The sequence below is a fragment of the Rattus norvegicus genome, chromosome 20 (genome assembly GCF_021556685.1).
Source record: "Rattus norvegicus strain SHRSP/BbbUtx chromosome 20, alternate assembly SHRSP_T2T, whole genome shotgun sequence".
Lineage (NCBI taxonomy): Eukaryota > Metazoa > Chordata > Mammalia > Rodentia > Muridae > Rattus > Rattus norvegicus.
The window spans coordinates 24401646-24420115 of NC_141553.1; the positions used below are offsets into that span (position 1 = coordinate 24401646).

At 39.1% G+C, this 18470-nt stretch overlaps 1 protein-coding gene across 3 annotated transcripts in view; it reads right to left on the reverse strand.

The window, feature by feature from the left end:
• Positions 1-390: 390 nt before the first annotated feature.
• Ctnna3 (catenin alpha 3) overlaps positions 391-18470 on the reverse strand; it is a 1520222-nt gene continuing 1502142 nt past the window's right edge. For 2 of the 3 annotated variants that reach the window (XM_087597777.1, XM_087597778.1), the window contains one exon: positions 4829-10179. In XM_087597777.1, the coding sequence (XP_087453903.1) occupies positions 9892-10179 (288 nt within the window). In that variant the 3' untranslated portion in view covers positions 4829-9891. 3 annotated transcript variants of the gene reach the window in all.

Genomic DNA, 18470 nt, shown 5'->3' on the forward strand with positions numbered 1-18470 from the left:
CAAACACATTTAGATTCACATGAAAGACCATCAGCACAGCCAGTAGCTTTCACAAATGCTCATGAGTGTGGATTTCTTTCTCAGAAGGGCCATTACTCATTTTCATAAATCCATAAGCTGTAGGTAACTTTTGAATTGTGTAGATATGCAATGACATCATGCCTGATGCCCAAACCTGTTGGGTAAATTAGACCACAAGTCATTATCTAAACTAAAAATGGAGTTCTAACAGACAGACCTCCTTGGGGATATGAAACAGCGTCTAAAAATATTTTACCACCAGGAGTGTGATAAGAAAGTGAGAAGAATCTCAACAATTAGAAACACAGAGTTTGGCCCAACCAACACACCCACCGCTGAGCAGGATGACAAAATGGATAATCAATACTTTCAGGTTTATTTCTTTAATGTGCATGTTTCAAATATCAGTTAAGCAATTTTTTAATGAACTACAAAATAACGGGTGTTAAAATTAGAAATAAAGTAAATATGTAAGTCACATCATATAATTTCAAACCAAACCCAGACTTACATGTATTAATAGTGCAACCCAGAGCACAAGGATAACAATAAATCAATTAATTGAATTAAACACACACACACACACACACACACACACACACACACGCACACGCACATGCACATGTAGCACACAGAACTTCAAACATGGAGTATGTGGGCTTCTGTGTCAATGTCCTAGTTATTATAGATCAGTTTCTAAATCCAGAGTAGTAATTTATTGTTTGGGGAGAATGACATTCACACACGTTATTGATAGATCACAGAGGTCCACAGCACTTTTTGCCAGACTTTATCTGTAGCCAAAGCACAAAGTTGCCTGGAATTGTCTGCTACTGTCATAAGCAGTTCACCTCTATTCTGTCTCTGCACAACAAGAGGGAGATGCAAGCAAGAGGGTTTAAAACACTCTACATGGCACCTGGCGAGCACAGGGAGCTTGACTATTGCAGACTGGTTTTCTTTCACCTAGGTTAGCCTGAGACTGCCTTGTCCTAAGTCACAATGTGCATAGTTTTTGCACATAGGTTGCTTAGCTTAAGCTATCAAGACATTGCTTGTGAAAGTCCATAAAGCAAGTACGTATTTTGTGGCCAAATATACAAAAAAATAAAATCATAATTAGCACAAAAGCTAAAGAGATCCTGAATACTTTTCATTCAAATTTTTAGTTAGCCTTTAATCCCTCAATTTTTTTCAAAGAAAATTTTGTTTTCATTCTCTCCACTCTTAGGCTCCAAGTAGGGGAAAGCATCCATCAAATTCTTTTGGGTGGGCTTGTTAGTTGAAGTTCAAGAAGATGGATGATGCTTCTGTTTAGAAAATGTTCTCTGGAAAAACGACATCATATAAAAAGCAGCTTTAACAACACCAACAGCACATCTCACCCCCATAAGACAGAGGCTGAAATGTCCTCAGTTATTCCTCCTGAGTACATGTTTACCAACATGGGAGAATAGAAATCACTCATGACAGAAGATTTTTCTAGCAATGGAATACTTTCTCGACAGTCTACTTTAAAGTTACCTTCGTATATATACAGTCTAGGGGAGGAGGAAAATTCTGTTTAACTGGGAAAATGCACTAACATCTTAGTTGTAGGTCTTCGATGCTGTGTCAGATCTAGGCAGCTCAAGGTCAAGGAAACTTGCTCAAATAAGCTGTCCTCTGAGGGGATAGTACAGAGAGAGTCAGGTCAGTTGCAAAGATACCGTGTTGATGTTAGACACCAAGGGTTTGCCTTGTACTGTGAAATCCGTAGCTGTCCCAGTAGGAAACAAACTTTCCATAAGTTTCTGTGCTAGGGGTATAACTATTGAAATGAGGATTTAAAGTATTTAAAGAGAGGCAACAGAACTTTACGAGCAAATACCCAGGACTAAACAAAAGCATCCCTCTGAAACATGCCCAGGGTAGAAACCATCAGGATTAGAAAAAGTACAAATTGATATGGAAGCTTGAGAACCATTCTGCTAACATCCTTTAAGTGGTGTTTGCTTGTTCTAGGAGGTAATTAGATGTGATTTTTAGAGATGTGTGCTTGCTTAAAGGACAGTTCTTTCCTTGTGGGAATCCCTGCACCTGCAGTTGAGAAGAGGGATTATCACAGAAATCAAAGAAACAAGATTAAAAACTCCCAAAACCATATTGGTAGTCTGAGGAAACTTGTGAGGCTTCATCATGAGAAGGATCAGAAACTCACTTAATTCCTCAGGTCCCAAGATGTGGAAACTTGTCCTAAAACACAGGCAAGAGAGGGGTCTTCAACTGATTCCAGAGAGCATCTTTGGAAGTCAAAGGATTCAGTTTACCTGTAATTGGGCACGTGCACTACACATACCAAAGATAGGAACACATGAAAGGAACACAAAGAAGGCAGTGTGTTTGGTATAGATCAGGAAAACCACCCTGCTTGGTTAACATTTGACTAACCCTCATGAAAATCATGTTTAATTATGTTTCTCAGCAGCAAAAGGATAAAGAAATACTGCTCCAAACTGTTTTCCAGTAACATTGAACAGGGGCCGATACAGCCATTTGGTTCTGTAGAAGGTTTCTTTCTACAATCATAATAACTGTGTGCAAGTATTAAACAAATGATATATTATCTCTCTATATGTTAACAGGTTCTATATTCAGCTCCTATAGGTCACTCTACATAGCTTCACATGTTTATGATTCTTATCTTCCTTGCATGATGTACGCTATGCATTAACAATTTTAGAGCTTTTCTTCCCCTCCCCCTTCATTCACAGTAAACAGCCATGATTTGAAAAGTGTATCTTGTTATTAGCAAGTGAACAATTTAGAATAATTTTCCAGTGTGGCTGGTGTGATGGCCGACAGTTTAGAAATTAAGATGTAATAAAACAAACAAACAAAAATCTCAGATCAGATTATTTTATAATCCTTCATTTCTCTTGCCCATGATATGAAGTTAATGATGCATTTCCTACATGACTACTAAGAGTATGACCCAATCTAACCTCAGTGGGAAAAGACGTGCCTAGTCCAGCAGTGTCTTCATTTTCCAGGATAGGTTGGTAACCAAGGGGATTCTCCCACTTTTCAGAGAAGGATGATGGGTACTAAAAGGGCTGTCTAAGGGGAAGAATGGGAGAAAGGGGTGCTACTATCAGGATATAAAGTGAATAAGTCAATACATTAATTATAAAGCAGAGAAAGAGAGAGAGAGAGAGAGAGAGAGAGAGAGAGAGAGAGAGAGAATGACCCAAGCAATAGTTATCATGTAAGACCCAAGAATATAGAACTGAGAACCTAGAACGGTGTTTGGAGTATCACAACTACTTCATTAGGGGACAGTTGTTAGATGCCTGCATGGTGATGCTGTTGGGCTTTGCACTGGGAATAGACTCATGCCTCCAGAATCAGCATGGGGAATGGCTGAAACTATGTTTTTTGAAACACTGCATGAAACATTACTAAATCATCATCAAGATCTTTCTAGATCATTCTTTTTGCCTGACATGACCTTACCGAACTAACAAGGCACCAAGACAAATGCCCAATCCTATCCTTAAAAATCTTTAAACCTTCCTCAGAATGAGTGCACTTAATCTTCATAGAATCCAAATCTTTCCCCATCTCCATCACACACAATCTATAAGTTATATATTTCTACAAATAACATTCACATTCCTTCCTGTCTCTCTGACATTTCCTTATTCATGTTTTCTTAGAAATAGTTTGTCCATACTTCTTTTTCCTCCTGATGTTTTGCTCCTGGTGGGAACAATTTCTCATTAGGGGTACCATAATACAGCATGAGCAGTCCATCTCCTCAGATTAGCAGACCCACAGACCACCTACAGCCTGCAGTGTGAGCCTCATTTAGCTGGGTAGCTTTGGGGGCAGCTTCTCTATTAGTGTTATCTTCTTTTGGATTTTCAAGGATAGATTATTTGTACTTAATTGGGATGTGTTCATCTATACAATGATTCATGTTTTAAACTATTTCATGTTTCCTTTAAGAAAAAAGGAGGCTCTTTTTTTGTAGATTGTTTAAAAGGGGTAGAGGTACTTAAACTTTTCATACTAGTTCTCTATCTTTTGAACATCTGGGTATGTCTATAAGCTTGACTTTAGGACATATTCTGTTAAATATACTGCCACTTTGTAGTATCCATGGTCTCTTCCCTAGTTTGAATCAAAGGATCCAATGAAATCTCAGACTGCTTTGCATATACATAGTGTGTCACTCTGCCTCTTGTTCTTTTGTGGTAACACCTAATCATAATCCTAAGTATTCTATAACTGAATAAATTTTAAAAATCTATAGAAAAAGAAAAGAAAACAAAGGACATGACTGGCTCTGGATATGGTAGAGAAAAAGATATATTGCAGATAAAAGAAAAGCATGGTCAGAGGCCTAGATATTTGGGACAATCCAGAGTGGACATGACCCTAAACCATGTGAGGAGAGAGCAGAGAAGGGGGGGGGAGAGGAGAAAGGATCCAGGGACAGCAGCCAGGAGGTACAAAAGAAAATAAGGTAACCAAAACATTGGATTATATAGGGAAGAACAGCTGGGGGACAGACTGGAGAGTTTGGTGTAGAGGACAAGGAGTAAGTCAGCCATGCCCAATAACAGGTAGGGACTGAGGGATGCTGGGAGAATCTGGCAGCCAGGTCTGCTTTGATATCTTGAATAGGCAACTCAGCCATTTGTCCCAGAGTCTGCGACCTAACAATAACTACGTGAAAAGAGCCATAAAAGACAAAATGGAGCTTTTCTCTGCATAAATGTTGTCTCCTGGTGTGTGTAATACGCATAAATACAACCGATGATGTGGCCAGCTTCCTAATTTTATTTAAAAATATTGAAATCATATGTGAGCTACAATCTTTTTAACTGGGTTCCTTTGAACATCCTAATCACTGAACAATTTCTGACTTTACAACAAAAATGGCTATTTGATCACTGACAGTATCCTATGTAGGCTGTGTTAACCAAGGACAGACTGATTAAAACATGGGGTGTCATTCAAATTCAGGTGCCAGAACCCATTTTGTCCACCCAGAGAATTGTTTCTTACAATACTGAAAAAGGATGGTCTATTTCACCAGGAAAATTCTCAGATCTCATTTCTCTCACAGTACAGAAGTCTGTATCCATGGGAACTATAATCTCTAGCATCAAAATGAGACACCAAAGAGGATAAGAATGTTTGGGAAGGTACAAAGAAATAATTCTGGTGGAAATTAAACTCTAACATTAAAGTCCTAAAGGATATGTTGGTCTATTTCCATATAGAGTAACCTACAAGGAAGAGAGGTTGAAGACATTGCTAGAGCTTGGAATTTCAACAAAGGGGTTAACTGTAGAGTTTGCTGAGATGTGACAGGTTGGTTTTGTCATCTAAGAGAACATTGTAGGCAGTTAGCAGGGTACTGAATGCAGGGTAAAGATAAGACAAGACCACCCAGAAGTGGGGTGTGTGTGTGTGTGTAGGTGTGTGTGTGTGTGTGTGTGTGTGTGTGTGTGTGTGCGCGCACGCTGTTGTACATTAATATGTGTGAATGGATGTGGAGTTCAGAAGTCAACATTGGTCATCATCTTCAATCACTTTCCACTTCCTTTTGATGCAGGTTCACTCTCCCATTGATGTGCTTGCATCTGACTTAACTGACTGGCCAAAGAGCCCCACTGGAAATATAGGGCACCAACCCCATTATCTGGCTATTTATGAGGCTGGAGGTAATCGGTAGTTGGGGTTCCATGTTGGCAGAGTAAGCAAGTACTGCCTGAGCCATCTCTCCAGTCCCCAAAAGTGAAGGCTTAGGAACTCGGTACCAGCATTTCCCTTGTCATAACTTAGTTTTTTCAGCAACCTGCTACTGAATCTGGGGAGTGTTATTGTTAAGAGCCTTGAAGGCCCCAGTGGGAACTTAATTACATATTCACATTTTTAGTTCCTCCATTATAAAGTGTTGAAAATTGGTCTTTGAAATTAGTCAGAAGTGCTGGGTTACAAGAATAGGCCTCTGTGTTCTGCCCAGGTTTCTTACCCTGTGGGAGGAAGAGACTTCATGAGAAGCATGTGTGTTATAGTTATATTGAGACATTTTGTAATCTCAGATGACATGTGTACATATTAGGAGGATGACATATCCTCTAGCACATTCAGAGGCTGTGCTCAAATCAGAAGAGAAACAGAAAAGACTGACTGCCTATATAGCTTGAAATTCGATGCCTTCCTATTTTCCTAACTCATTAAAAAACAGTCCAGAAACCTTAATAAAAAGAAATATTAGAACCTAATAATTTAATTTAGTTAATAAAAGGAATTTATAGTTTCTAGTCTTTGTATTTGTTTGGCATCATGAATTAGTTTGAGTTATTCTGAATCTCTACTACTTTGAATCTGACATCACACTTGGTGATGATACAGGCAGAGATGGATTTACCCTTGCAGTAGTACAAACTTCTTTTCAAGTGCAGTTTTCTGTGTAAATGGAATGAAATTAATTCAAGGAAAGGGACAGATGATTTCTCGCTAGCATGTTATATGGTTTCAAAATGTATATACTGTCGTCAAGTTATTACTCCCACTAAAAATTTCCCATCATTCCCCTATAGGAAAGACACAGGGGGACACCAAAGTACCCATAAAGTCTTTGACCCTAAATATGTTCCGTCTGCAAGAAAAGGAGGGATAAGGATGGAGACTGAGGGAAAGGCTAACCAATGACTGGCCCAAATTGAGACCTAACCCCTGACACTAATAATGTTATTCTGCTATACTTGCAGACAGGACCCTAGCATAACTGTCTCCTGAGAGGCTTCCTTAGTAGTAGATAGAAACAGATAAAGAGACCCACAGCCAAACAATATGCAGAGCTCTCGGGGAGTCTTGTGGAAGAGTGAGGGATGATATGAAGGAGTCAGAGAGGTCAGGGACATGAGAAAACCAACAGAGTCAAGTAACCCTGGCCCATAGTGGCTCACAGACTGAGCCATCGACTGAGCATGGACTGAACCTCGGCCCCTTATGCATATGTAGCAGATGTGCAGCTCATTCATCATGTGAATACCCTAACAATTGGACCTGGGGCTATCTCTGATTCTGCTGTGGGACTTTCGATCTCTTTCCCATAGCTAGGCTACATTGTCTGGCCTCAGTGGGAGAGGATGGACTTAGTCCTGATGTGACTTGATACATCAGGGTGTGTAGGCACCCATAAGAGGGTCTCGAATCTCAAAGAAAGGAAGGAGCAGTGGGGGAGGGAGTAGAAGGGTGGACGAGAGGAGGGAGGGGGATATAATCAAGCTGCATAGTGAATAAGCAAATTAGTGAAGAAAAATTGTAGTAAAATATATCACAGGTAATATGGCTGGATTAAAATCAGGGGAAAAATCTAATAGGAATGAAAAATACTGTAAATTCAAAAGTAATAAACCTCCATGCTATATAAAAATATGTATATGAAAAAAGACTCATTGGTCCGAATTATGTAGTTGGGCTCTGTACTGTTTGCATTTGCCCGCCCCCTTCCATTCATTCTTTGTTCTGATGATGTTTGCATCTCCTAGTGTTTGAATCCAACTATATGCAGCCACTGCAGCAGGTGCATCGCAGGTAGACAGATGTCCTTCTGGGTTTTATGCCTCTTATTTTTATCACACCTTTGATTGCCACAAAACCTACACCCTCAGTATTCACCACTTCGAAAATTTATTGTTTTGTTTAATTATAGCTGTCTATTTTGAGCTCACCTAGGATTCTGTACCAAAGCAAGGCATTGATTATATTTCATTTCTGGGTAAAGTTATCTGGTGTTTGTATTATTTAAAATGATTTCTGCTATTTTTTCCAATAATTCAAGCTAAATTTAATATAAGGAGAGTGGTGTGGGGGCCACAGGAACAGTGCATTTTGCAAAGAAGGTTTACAGTCCTCGTCTATAGAAGGCGAGGGCCTAGAATGTAAAGCTAGTGATGCAGTAGGTTTTGCTCGTGTATTTTTCAGATAGTTCATTGCTCCCCAAACTATAATCTGCATTTTACCCAAAAGAATTCTTGCTAAAATCATTCTTCATTGAGTACAGAACACCGTCGTAGCATTCCAGTGATAGTGGTTCTCTATTTGTCTCAATAGTACAGGAAGCACTGAAAGCCAGCACTGCCTCGAGGACCTAATCTCCTTTACTGCTTCTCATCAGGAAAGGACACTTTGTCCAGAATAAATATTATGGGCAAGATGAGGGGAGAAACGAATGGACTTCCCCCGGTTCCTAAGAAGTTTACCTTCAGATCCCAAGCAACCAACCAGCACTTTGGAAGAATGAAATAATTTAATTTATTAAAGGAGGGTGAACATTGACCTCATAGCTTTGCCCGACTTTTTTTTTCTGCTTTTCTGATTTTGTTTTGTTCAAGGGCATATGCAATGCATCCCCAAACATTTACTCTTCTACTTGTCTCATGCACAAGTAACCCTCCTTACATCAACTTGTGTTCTATATGGAAATCTTATTAGATCAATCAGGTGTCAAAAACTCTTTAAGAGCAGGGTTGTGCAGTGAAGAGCTTCAATTGCACCAGAATTCTGATGCAGTAAAGTGAACTCAATGGAAAAATGATCCTTTGTAACATTGTCAACTGAAACTTTGTCTTCCAATACATCTTATATAGAGTATCCTGTGAAGAAAGAGAGGGGGAAAGAGGAAGTAAAGAAAAAGAAGGGGTTACAGCCATTATGAACCACACTGTCAGACTATTAAGGATTCCATCATAAACTCATAGACATGCGGAATAACCCAATGTTATTCATTTAAAGGTGGTTATTAAGATGCCAAAGTCACTGACATAGAACTCAGCTTGAGTTGCTAGGTGGTGGATTCTACTCAGTGCTAAAATACTTTGCACACTGGTGTCTAATTACAGTTTCAATTGGATACAAAGAGAATATTTAGAATCCTGAAGCATTCCTTGTTTGTCCAGGATTGTAGACTTAACTCTTTGCTATAATTCAATGTCTCATTTGTCTAACAGGAGGACTGAGTGTGTAGCTCAGGATTAGAATGTGCTTGACTAGACTGTGGTGCAATGTTGTTGTTTGAACACAGTACCACCCTCCCACCCGAATCAATAAGCAAAAATCCATTTCTCTTTCTCCAGTGGGTGATAGTGCTACATGTGTGCTCTGATGGATCTGATACTAAGAGTGAGGAACTTCTGAATGCCATAAAAATAAAAGATACATGCATCATAGTCCAAGATGGCAGCCTATAGAGGGTCATCAAAACACTTATTGAAAACGTGTCTGACTTTTAAATTCTAGTAAGAAACTTGGCCACACTCATTTGGTTACAGGCACCTAACCTTTTCATGATGGGTAGTGATATCTAGAAACCGAAAATTTCCCATAGCAAGACTGACACATTTATGGCAGGTTAGGTACCAGGTTGGGTGGGCTAAAGAAAGTATGGATACTACTTGGGAAAATAGTTGATAAACTCTTTTGTGTCTAGTGAAATGTGAGGGCAAAGGTTATAACAGGGTCTTCCTCCTGGGTGCAGACATTTCTGGGTAATCAGAAGTCACTTTATCTTGCGTTCATTTTGTAATGAACGTAAGCTCTTCCCTGTGAGAGGTAATAGTAAAGGACGCCCACGAGTTTTATTCCCTAGGTACTCCCAGTCAGGTAACTAGGTTGTACTGGCTATATAGAGTCAACAATGGCAGGATCCCAAACACACATCTTACACACTGGTTTAACCCCAATGTTTTATGTTATTTGGGAGTTTAACTCTTAAACTTGGTGAAATTAAAGAACCAATGAACCATGAAATAAAGCGGTGTGGTTAGCCTGGGGTGTAGAAATGGGCACTAGAGTGGATGACGGTATTCAGTAGACTTGTCTCCCTCTGAATTCACTCATGACTTGAACTGGGTGGATTTTTTTCTTGGCGGAGCCTCTTCTGACAACTGCCCATGTTTCTTCTGGCTTCTCTCTTTTAATCAAGGGCTTTTTAGCCGGAGCCTTCATTCTCCACATGACAACTGGGTGCCGGGGCCCTGCAGAACTCTGGATGCGGATGATCTTGGTGGAGGCGATGTATGACATTTTCACTGTTTGCACTACAGCATTCATTAAATTCTTGGCTGCTTGGATCAGGGAGGTGACGCTGTCCAACTGTAAGGAAAGAACAAAGAGAAACGTTACTAGAAGACTTGTGGATATGGATGCTGACAGTGACACTACGTTCACCAAAAATATGAATTGGCAAACTCTTATTTTACACATCAATATGGAATCATTTACATAATTCCATCCTATTATTTTTAAAGATTATCTGATGTGTAAATATATTTATGTTTGTTTTTAATATCGTATCTTGGATTGAATTCTTTTTCTTTACAAGGAATCTACACATACACACACACACACATACACACACACTCACACACTACTTGAAAGTAGAGACATATACAAACATCACTTTTTTGAGTATTTCATAAATAATCACACTTAAATGAGTCTCCGTTTAACATGGAGGTGTGGCTTTTCCTGTGGAGACTGCTGCTCTAAAAAGAATGGAGAGAATAAATGAAATTAAGTTTAAAGTTCAGATTTCCTTTTTGGTATCTTTGGGAAAGTTCCAACAAATCAGTTAACCCAGGGGAAAATATTTATTAAAGATAAAATAATATATATAAGAAGCCAGTAGAGTAGCTGCCAAGAGTGTGTAATAATTAAGTAGCATTACGTCTGCACCTAGGAAAACTGGCAAATTGCTAAATGATAAAGATGTACTCACAAAATTGCTAAAAATACCTCTCCCCAGATGACCTTGTTTGTTAAATTTTCAGGGTGCTATTCATGTAAACAAGCTCAGGAAAATAAAAGCGGAGTGGCATTCCTAGAATTTTTCAACATATCTCAGAGCTAAGCCAAGTCGATTTGTTTTTATACAACCAGTGCTTTTCAATTATTTCGGTTTGGCAGATTGTCATCTGCAGCCAACTCACATGGGGAGATGCTCCTCCACTGTCCTCCTCTCTGAGAGGAGCTGTCAGGGCTAGGGCTTAAACACCGGCTTGGTATGGTTACTGAAACTGATCAGTAGCTGCTGGCCTGAGTGTTCTACCTTTGCTGTCCACAGAGCTTCATCTCACACTCAGAGTAAATGAGTGAGGCAGAGTAGGGAGATGAGATTATGTGCCTGGGGCAGTGGTATGTCTGGATGCTTCCTCGCAAGAAAATTTAATTAGCTCCATAATTTTTCAAGCCTGAGATCCTTAAAAAGATAACAGCAAATATGTGTATGTATGTGTATATGTATGCATATACATACATATTATATATGTATAACATACGATATTTAACATATCTATATTATAATGTTCATATATGTTATAGAATGTATTCTATAACATAATTATATAATAATATTATAATATATATTAATTTAAAGACAGTGATATTTGGCAACTACTACACATGTATCTATACTTTACATGTATTATTTCTATCTGTGTATCTCTCATTCTCTCTCTCTCTCTTTCTCTCTCTCTTTATCTCTCTCTCTCTTTCTTTTATATATAAAACTTAAAGCCAGAGCTGTAAAACCTGTGTACAAGGCAAAAATGGCAAATGCTTGATAAATACTAAACAGGATTTTAAGTCCTCACAAGTGTTTTAGAGGGTGTATGTGTCTGTGTATTGCTGTTGTTTTGTTGTTTGTGTGTATGTGTGCCCACGCATGCATGTGTAGACAGCGGGTGTCATCCTCCTCCTGTATTACTCCCTGCCAAATATTTTGATATAGAGTTTCTCATTGAATTTAGAACTCACTGACTGGCTAATATGGTGGGCCAGTGAGCACCTGAGATCTTGGAGGGCATTAGGCATTTGTTAATCTGTACCGAGCCTTATAAAACTACTAAATTTTAAATAGATTAGCATGAGTCCTTAAACTACCAACAGACTGCAAAATAAAATCTCTTTTATAATTGTTTCATTAAAAGCCTAGTCCTTTTTCAGAGTTGTTTGACAATGAGATATCTAAGACCTCAAAACATCACAAGCTTCTGCCAGTGCACTTGCTTGCCCTCCAGAAATTGATGATAAGAGACCCTTTGCCTGAAGATAGCCTGTACTAAGAAAGAGAACAGGAAAGATCAAGCTGAGACTAACCTGGAAGCTTCATCCTAACTGGTTAGCTTTCATAATGCTGGGATCGGCTATGAACACTACCAGATGTTTAAAAAAATCAATAATTTCACTCATTTGAGAACTTTGTGAGCTATGAGAATGCCTGGCTTGGAAAGACATGCCCACTGCTGCACTGTTGTACAAATGTTTGGAAATCCAATCAGAAATATTTAAAGCTCATTCCACATGAGCCATTATCAGGTTAATAACCTATGGCTAGACAGGACATAGACTATGGATGAGATCTGCTACTATTATTCTGCTAAATGGCTATAGTATTAAATTGGCTCCCAATAACTTATAACTAAATCTATAGTTTGAGGCACCTCTCAGACCTCATCAGAGAAGTTTCTGTAGCAGTATCCAATTAATACTCTCATTGACCCCGACGGCAGCATCATTCCTCACTACCCACCCCAATGCTCTCAGTTCCCAAATGAAGTACAAACCCACATAGCCTTAAACAGCTCTGTTGTGGTAAAATTATAAAGGCTCACAACCTGGTCCCATGAATTCCCACTCTATGCATGGAATCCGAGAGCTCTTGCTGTTTTTCTGTTGGCCGCTTTCACACACTGTCCCATCAGTGCCTGTTACCGTTGCATGGTGTGGGCCCCATGTCATGCTAGCCCCAAGCATGCTATAGCCTTGCACAGCTTCCTGTCATGAACTGCTCAGACTCCCTATACCCAGTGAAATCATTACTCACAAACTGGAACCAACAACCAGGTTTATGTGTTTAATGCTCACTGTATAATACATCCACACAATTAACTTGCAACCAATTGACAAGGATATAAACCACCCACCTAGATAAGATACAGTTTGCTCATCTAGACACAAAAAATTCTGTACATATCCATCCCTTAAGAATATTCATAACAACCTGTATCTATGTAGAGATGTACGGTGAGTATCATTTATGTCAGTTTCCATGATGCTTCTCCCACTGCTCTCCCATGTTGCTCTAGTCTCCTCCTCCTCTTAAACTTTTCTCCTACCCGTCCTTCCTTCTCGTCCAATGACAGGCCTCATTCTATCTTGTACATGCCTTCACCTGCATAATTACATCAGCCTACATACCTCAATGGTTGGGCCACTTCCTATCCTCTGCATGGCTAATCTACCCCTCTATGATATTCCTGAACTATTACTCACTAAATTCTATACTCCACCTTGGCTGCCCCAGACCTAGACATGCAGAACTCTTGGGCATTGATACCCTGGCTACTACATGGTGGCTATGTTCTCTGTCCTGCACCTTCTCAGGCATGGTATCTTTTAACTCCTACTCTCTGCATGGCAGATCTCTTTTCCCCTCTTCTTTGGTTCCTAGCCCAGGAATCCTAAAAGTCCCACCTCTGTTTCCCTGCTCAGCCATTAGTTGCCAGCATCTTTATTTCCCAATCAAAACCAACTGGGGACAGAGGTCCCTCAGTGTCTACTTGCTGACATACATGTCCATTCTCATGCAATTCGGGGGGCCCACATTAACATACTACAAGCAGCATTGGACCAAACTCACAAGCTTCCATTGTGCAGTTGATGATGACAAACACTGAGAGTCATGACTGGTCAAGGTGCAGAAAATAATCGACTGCAGGATGTTCGCTCCTAAACAGGGCATATATGTTCTACTCCAACCTCCAAAGGAAAAGTGGGGGGGGGCTCATGTAATAAGCTAAAGAGCTAGAGAAAGTAGGATGACTACAAGGAAATAGTTTTCTAAGAACACAGTAGGGAGCTTCACATCTGAAGTCTCAGCTGTTGAGATAGCATGCACAAGACGTGTACAAGCCCAAGCTAAGATAAAATTCCAGCACTCAGAAGCTCCTTGTGCATGAAGTTCTTCCTCTAACCAAGGAGCCACTACTGCCAAGCATTAGCTGCCAGGAGGGGAAGTTGATTTTTGGTAAGAGTGTAGCCTCTGATAAGTTAGTCATGTGCCTGTGCACATATCTACAGATATATGGGCAGCATTGTTTTGCTTTCACTCACAGTTCCCTTGGCGGGTTGTTACCAAGCCAGGCATACACATCCCAATTCCATGGCAGGCTTGGTGAGTCCCACCACCACACCTTGTCTTGAATTCAATTAAGTCGCCTCATGAAAAGATCACACCACACAATAACCTCTGACCCAATTGATAAGGTATACTTTGCCCATCTAGACAGCACAAAATCCTGTACACATCCATCCCTTAAACATATTCATATCAACCTGTATCTATGCGCAAAGAAGAATCTTAACATCTGCCTCCATGTCCTCCCAGCTCCTCCTCCCTGCTCCTTCTCCTCCTTCTAAAACTTTTCTCTCAAAACTTTTCTTCCTTCTCATCCAATGGCAGGCCCATTCTATCCTGTAACCTGCCTTCTTGCATAAAGACATCAACCTACACAGCACACATAGACCTTGATGGGGAAAAGAATAAATAAACAGTATACAAACTTGAGTAGGAAGGCAAGTGGTTCTGGAACAGTGAATACAAGCCAAACCTCCTAAGTGGATTTCCCAAAGAACTAATAAAATAACCCCATGGTGTCTAGACAACATGGATGGTACTTGTCAAATCCAGCACACAAAAACGAAACAAAACAAAAACAGAAGAAGAAACATGTTTTTCCAGTGAGTGCAATGATAGCTTAGGATGCTGAAGAATGGCATTCCCTCAAACATGAAATCACTGCGTTTGTCTTATGGGTTCTGCACAGAGATTCTTCTATAAAAGAAGAGCACCTGCCATTCAAGCTTACATCAGTGACTTTGACCTTACCACTCCAAAAAACTTACTTCCTCTTACCTTCCTTTTGATTTTGTAATCTTACCATGGATAGACTACATTGACTTCCTTTCCTTTGCTTTCTCCATGTAAGTGGTATCTTTAGACAGGGAGCATAGGAAGGGAGTTCAAGTTCAACCCAGGCCTCTGGTGTGGGGGCTGGCTTGTCTTCCTTCTTCACTCAATCAGTAAGCCCCTACCTGTGCGAATATGAACTCTTAGCTTGGTTTCTGAAAAATCGTTTGACTTTAAGATCTGAAATTGGTTATATGAAAAACCTTCTGTCCCACGTGACTCAGTCAAAACACAGGACAAATTATGCCTCCTGGAGCGCATGAAGACTAGCTTTGCAGACAAAGATTAGGGCATTTGCTCATAGAATACTGTTACTGTATGAGGATAACTTTCAGACCTTGCTGCAGGCTACTCAGCTCCATGTGTTATGTGTGCTGAGATGAGCACCTCGGAGCTCTTAGTCAATGACAAGCAATGGCAAAGGCAAGTCTAAATAATGGAACAAAATTTCATTCTGTACCCAAGGAGTGTCTATGGTCTACTCATCGAGAATAAATATGTGCAACTGAATGCCTGCAAATATTATTTAAAACCATTTCTATTCAGATCTAATTTCATGAAAATTATTTTAAGAGTAGGCTTTGGTATAACTCTTTGTGTAGAGACAAAGGTAAATTTGGGTGAGGTAACGCACGACTTTGGCATCTACAATCAACTTATTGAACAAAATGTCCTTAAAATCACCTGTGCAGTACAAGATTATTGACTCAGTCCAAATGCCTAGGAGAGTAAACCAACCAGACTTTAAAATTCAGGCCAACGGGATCTCTATTATATATCACTTGCATTAACTGAAAGCTCCTGCTGGCAAATATAACCTGAAATGTTTGCCACACAGAGGCGTGTCTTACTGGCATCTGCAAACACTTCCTTCCAAGCTAGATAAAAAAACTAGGTAGGAACGAGAAGAGCTGATTCTAAATTTCTTTGCTATTCTCACACCTCACCATAATAAATAAACATTGCATAAATACATACATAAATACACACTAAAAATAATAATAAATATTAAAAAAATTGTAAACAACTTTAGTTATAGCCTCTAGGACAAGGAAGTCCCTAAGATCTATTTAACCATTAGAATGCATAAATGGAATCCTGATTAATCAAATACTTTTTCGGATTCTCAAAAAGAATTTCCATTAATTTGTTTGCCTAGATTCTGAAGCCTGAGGGAAGACACAGACCTGTGACTCTGAATGCCTTTTTTACTCTGACTTAAATGGCTCAGTTAGAGAACTTGGATGAGACATCAGCACAGATCTTATTAAAAACATGCACATGTGGTGGGTGGTAAGTGCATAAAGCAACTGCATCTTAAAAGATTTAAAGATTTCTTTCTTATGTTTCTAACTTATAGGCGCCATTGATATCTCTAGACTAAGCTCTAAACATGATTACCACACACTGCAAGAGACTGTAATACATTTTTTCAGCAAAAATACATGAGCAAAGTCAATGTTTTCCAATCCACCATAAACCCCTCTTGAGAATCTCATTTATCCCAAAACTTGCTTAACACATTCTATTGTCTCCAAAGAGATTTATCTGAAGAATGGCCCCCATTGAAAGCATTCTCCCTTTTTTTCTCCAGATGTATTCAAAAATGCTAAACAGCCTTGCTAGCTGAATAGGCAACTTCAGTAAGGGCTTTGTTAAAGCTAGTTAAAATGGAGTTGCATCTCCAGATTTAAGTTGTCAAGGTCATTAAGAGGAGAAGAAAGTTTACTGTTGGGACATGAAACATTACCCTTATGGGCCTCTGATGTATGTATGTATATCTATCTATGTATGTATGTATATGTATGTGTATAGAATTTATATATCAAATATATATATATATATATATATATATATATATACATGCAGATGACCTAAGTTTGATTCTCAGCACTCATGTCAGGTAGCTGACAGTGCCCTCTTCCACAAGCTGTAGGGGACACAATGCCCTTCTCTGGACTCTGCGGGTACTGTCCCCCAACATGTACACAAAATAAGAATGAATCCTTTTTTAAAAGACCTATGTTTAGTGGAGGTACTGATTTTTCCAAATAATAATAGCTCTAGAGACATTTTATATGGTCAAAATGGTAATCTTTATCTCCTTTAACTTTACATTTATCATAAGACAATAATATAGCACAAATAGAAATGATGGTTAATTATTTATGTACTGCTATTATTTGAAATGATCCATAGTGCATACTGGGCATACAATTAAATGATATGTTATTTATATGAGTTGTAGAACTATATATGTAGAGATGACACCAAATATTTTTCAAGACAGCCACAGTCATTCATACTTTTGGTCATTCTCCTGTACTCTCCCATGAAAGTATAAAGGATTCCTAAATTTTTCTATACTCAGATTCCACCAGCAATTTTCTAGAAGCTATAATAAGAAATGAATCACTGACAAATAAGTTTCTGATTATTTGCATTTAAAATTTAGGGCCTATTAAAAATACTCTTATCACAAAGCTTCAACTTCACAGCTTTTGATTAGCATCCTTCCTAAAAATTACAGGTCAGTGGCTATAAATGAGAAACATTTCTTATTCCAAGAGTACGAGTTTTGTAATAAACAGCATACATGTACCCCAATCTGCTAAACGTTCAATGCTACATGAGAAGGGTTTGAGAACAGTCATTTTGGTATTGACTATTTGGGTTCATTAATTTCTCATAAATGTAATTTTATAAGCTGAAATGTCAAATAATTTGATACAAAGGACAGAAATTTGGATCAAACATAGTTAAGTTCTCCCTACCATTGATATTTGAGGTGTAGTGGCTGGGGATTTTTCCCTATTGTTGTCTCAATACCATATGCTTGTATTTCGTGCTTCTCTGAAAACATTATCATACCAACTTTGCTTGACATTTGCCTTACAGTTCACGCTCCAGGTCCAGTAAAGAAAACAGAAACCCTTCCAAGGGTTTCACAAGGCTGATTCATGTAGGAATAGGGCTATATGGGAAATGGAACAACTGGGAGGCAAAACTGCCCATAGCCAACTGTCACATCGTACACTGCCACACTCTTTGGGGCTAAGAAAATGGAGACTGCAAAACCATGGGACATACTCAAAGTGGAAGACTGTCTACCACTAGTCTGACAATTGTCTGCTATTAGGTAACCCTGATAAGTCATGTGACAGAACCTTTGACGATGAAAAATGCCTGCCAAGCACGATGACAAGGACAGTGGATTTCTGTCCGAGGATGCATTTCCCTCTATTTCCTTTGGGAGGTTTGTTCTGGTTTAATCCCCCAAACCTTCTGAAGTGTGATTTTTTCATTTTACTGATTACAATACTGGGCTTGAAAACCTAAACTTAACATTTGTGTTAATATTGTGTCAATATTGTTCATACAAATCAAGCAGCTAGCTTTATTAGCTTTGTCACAG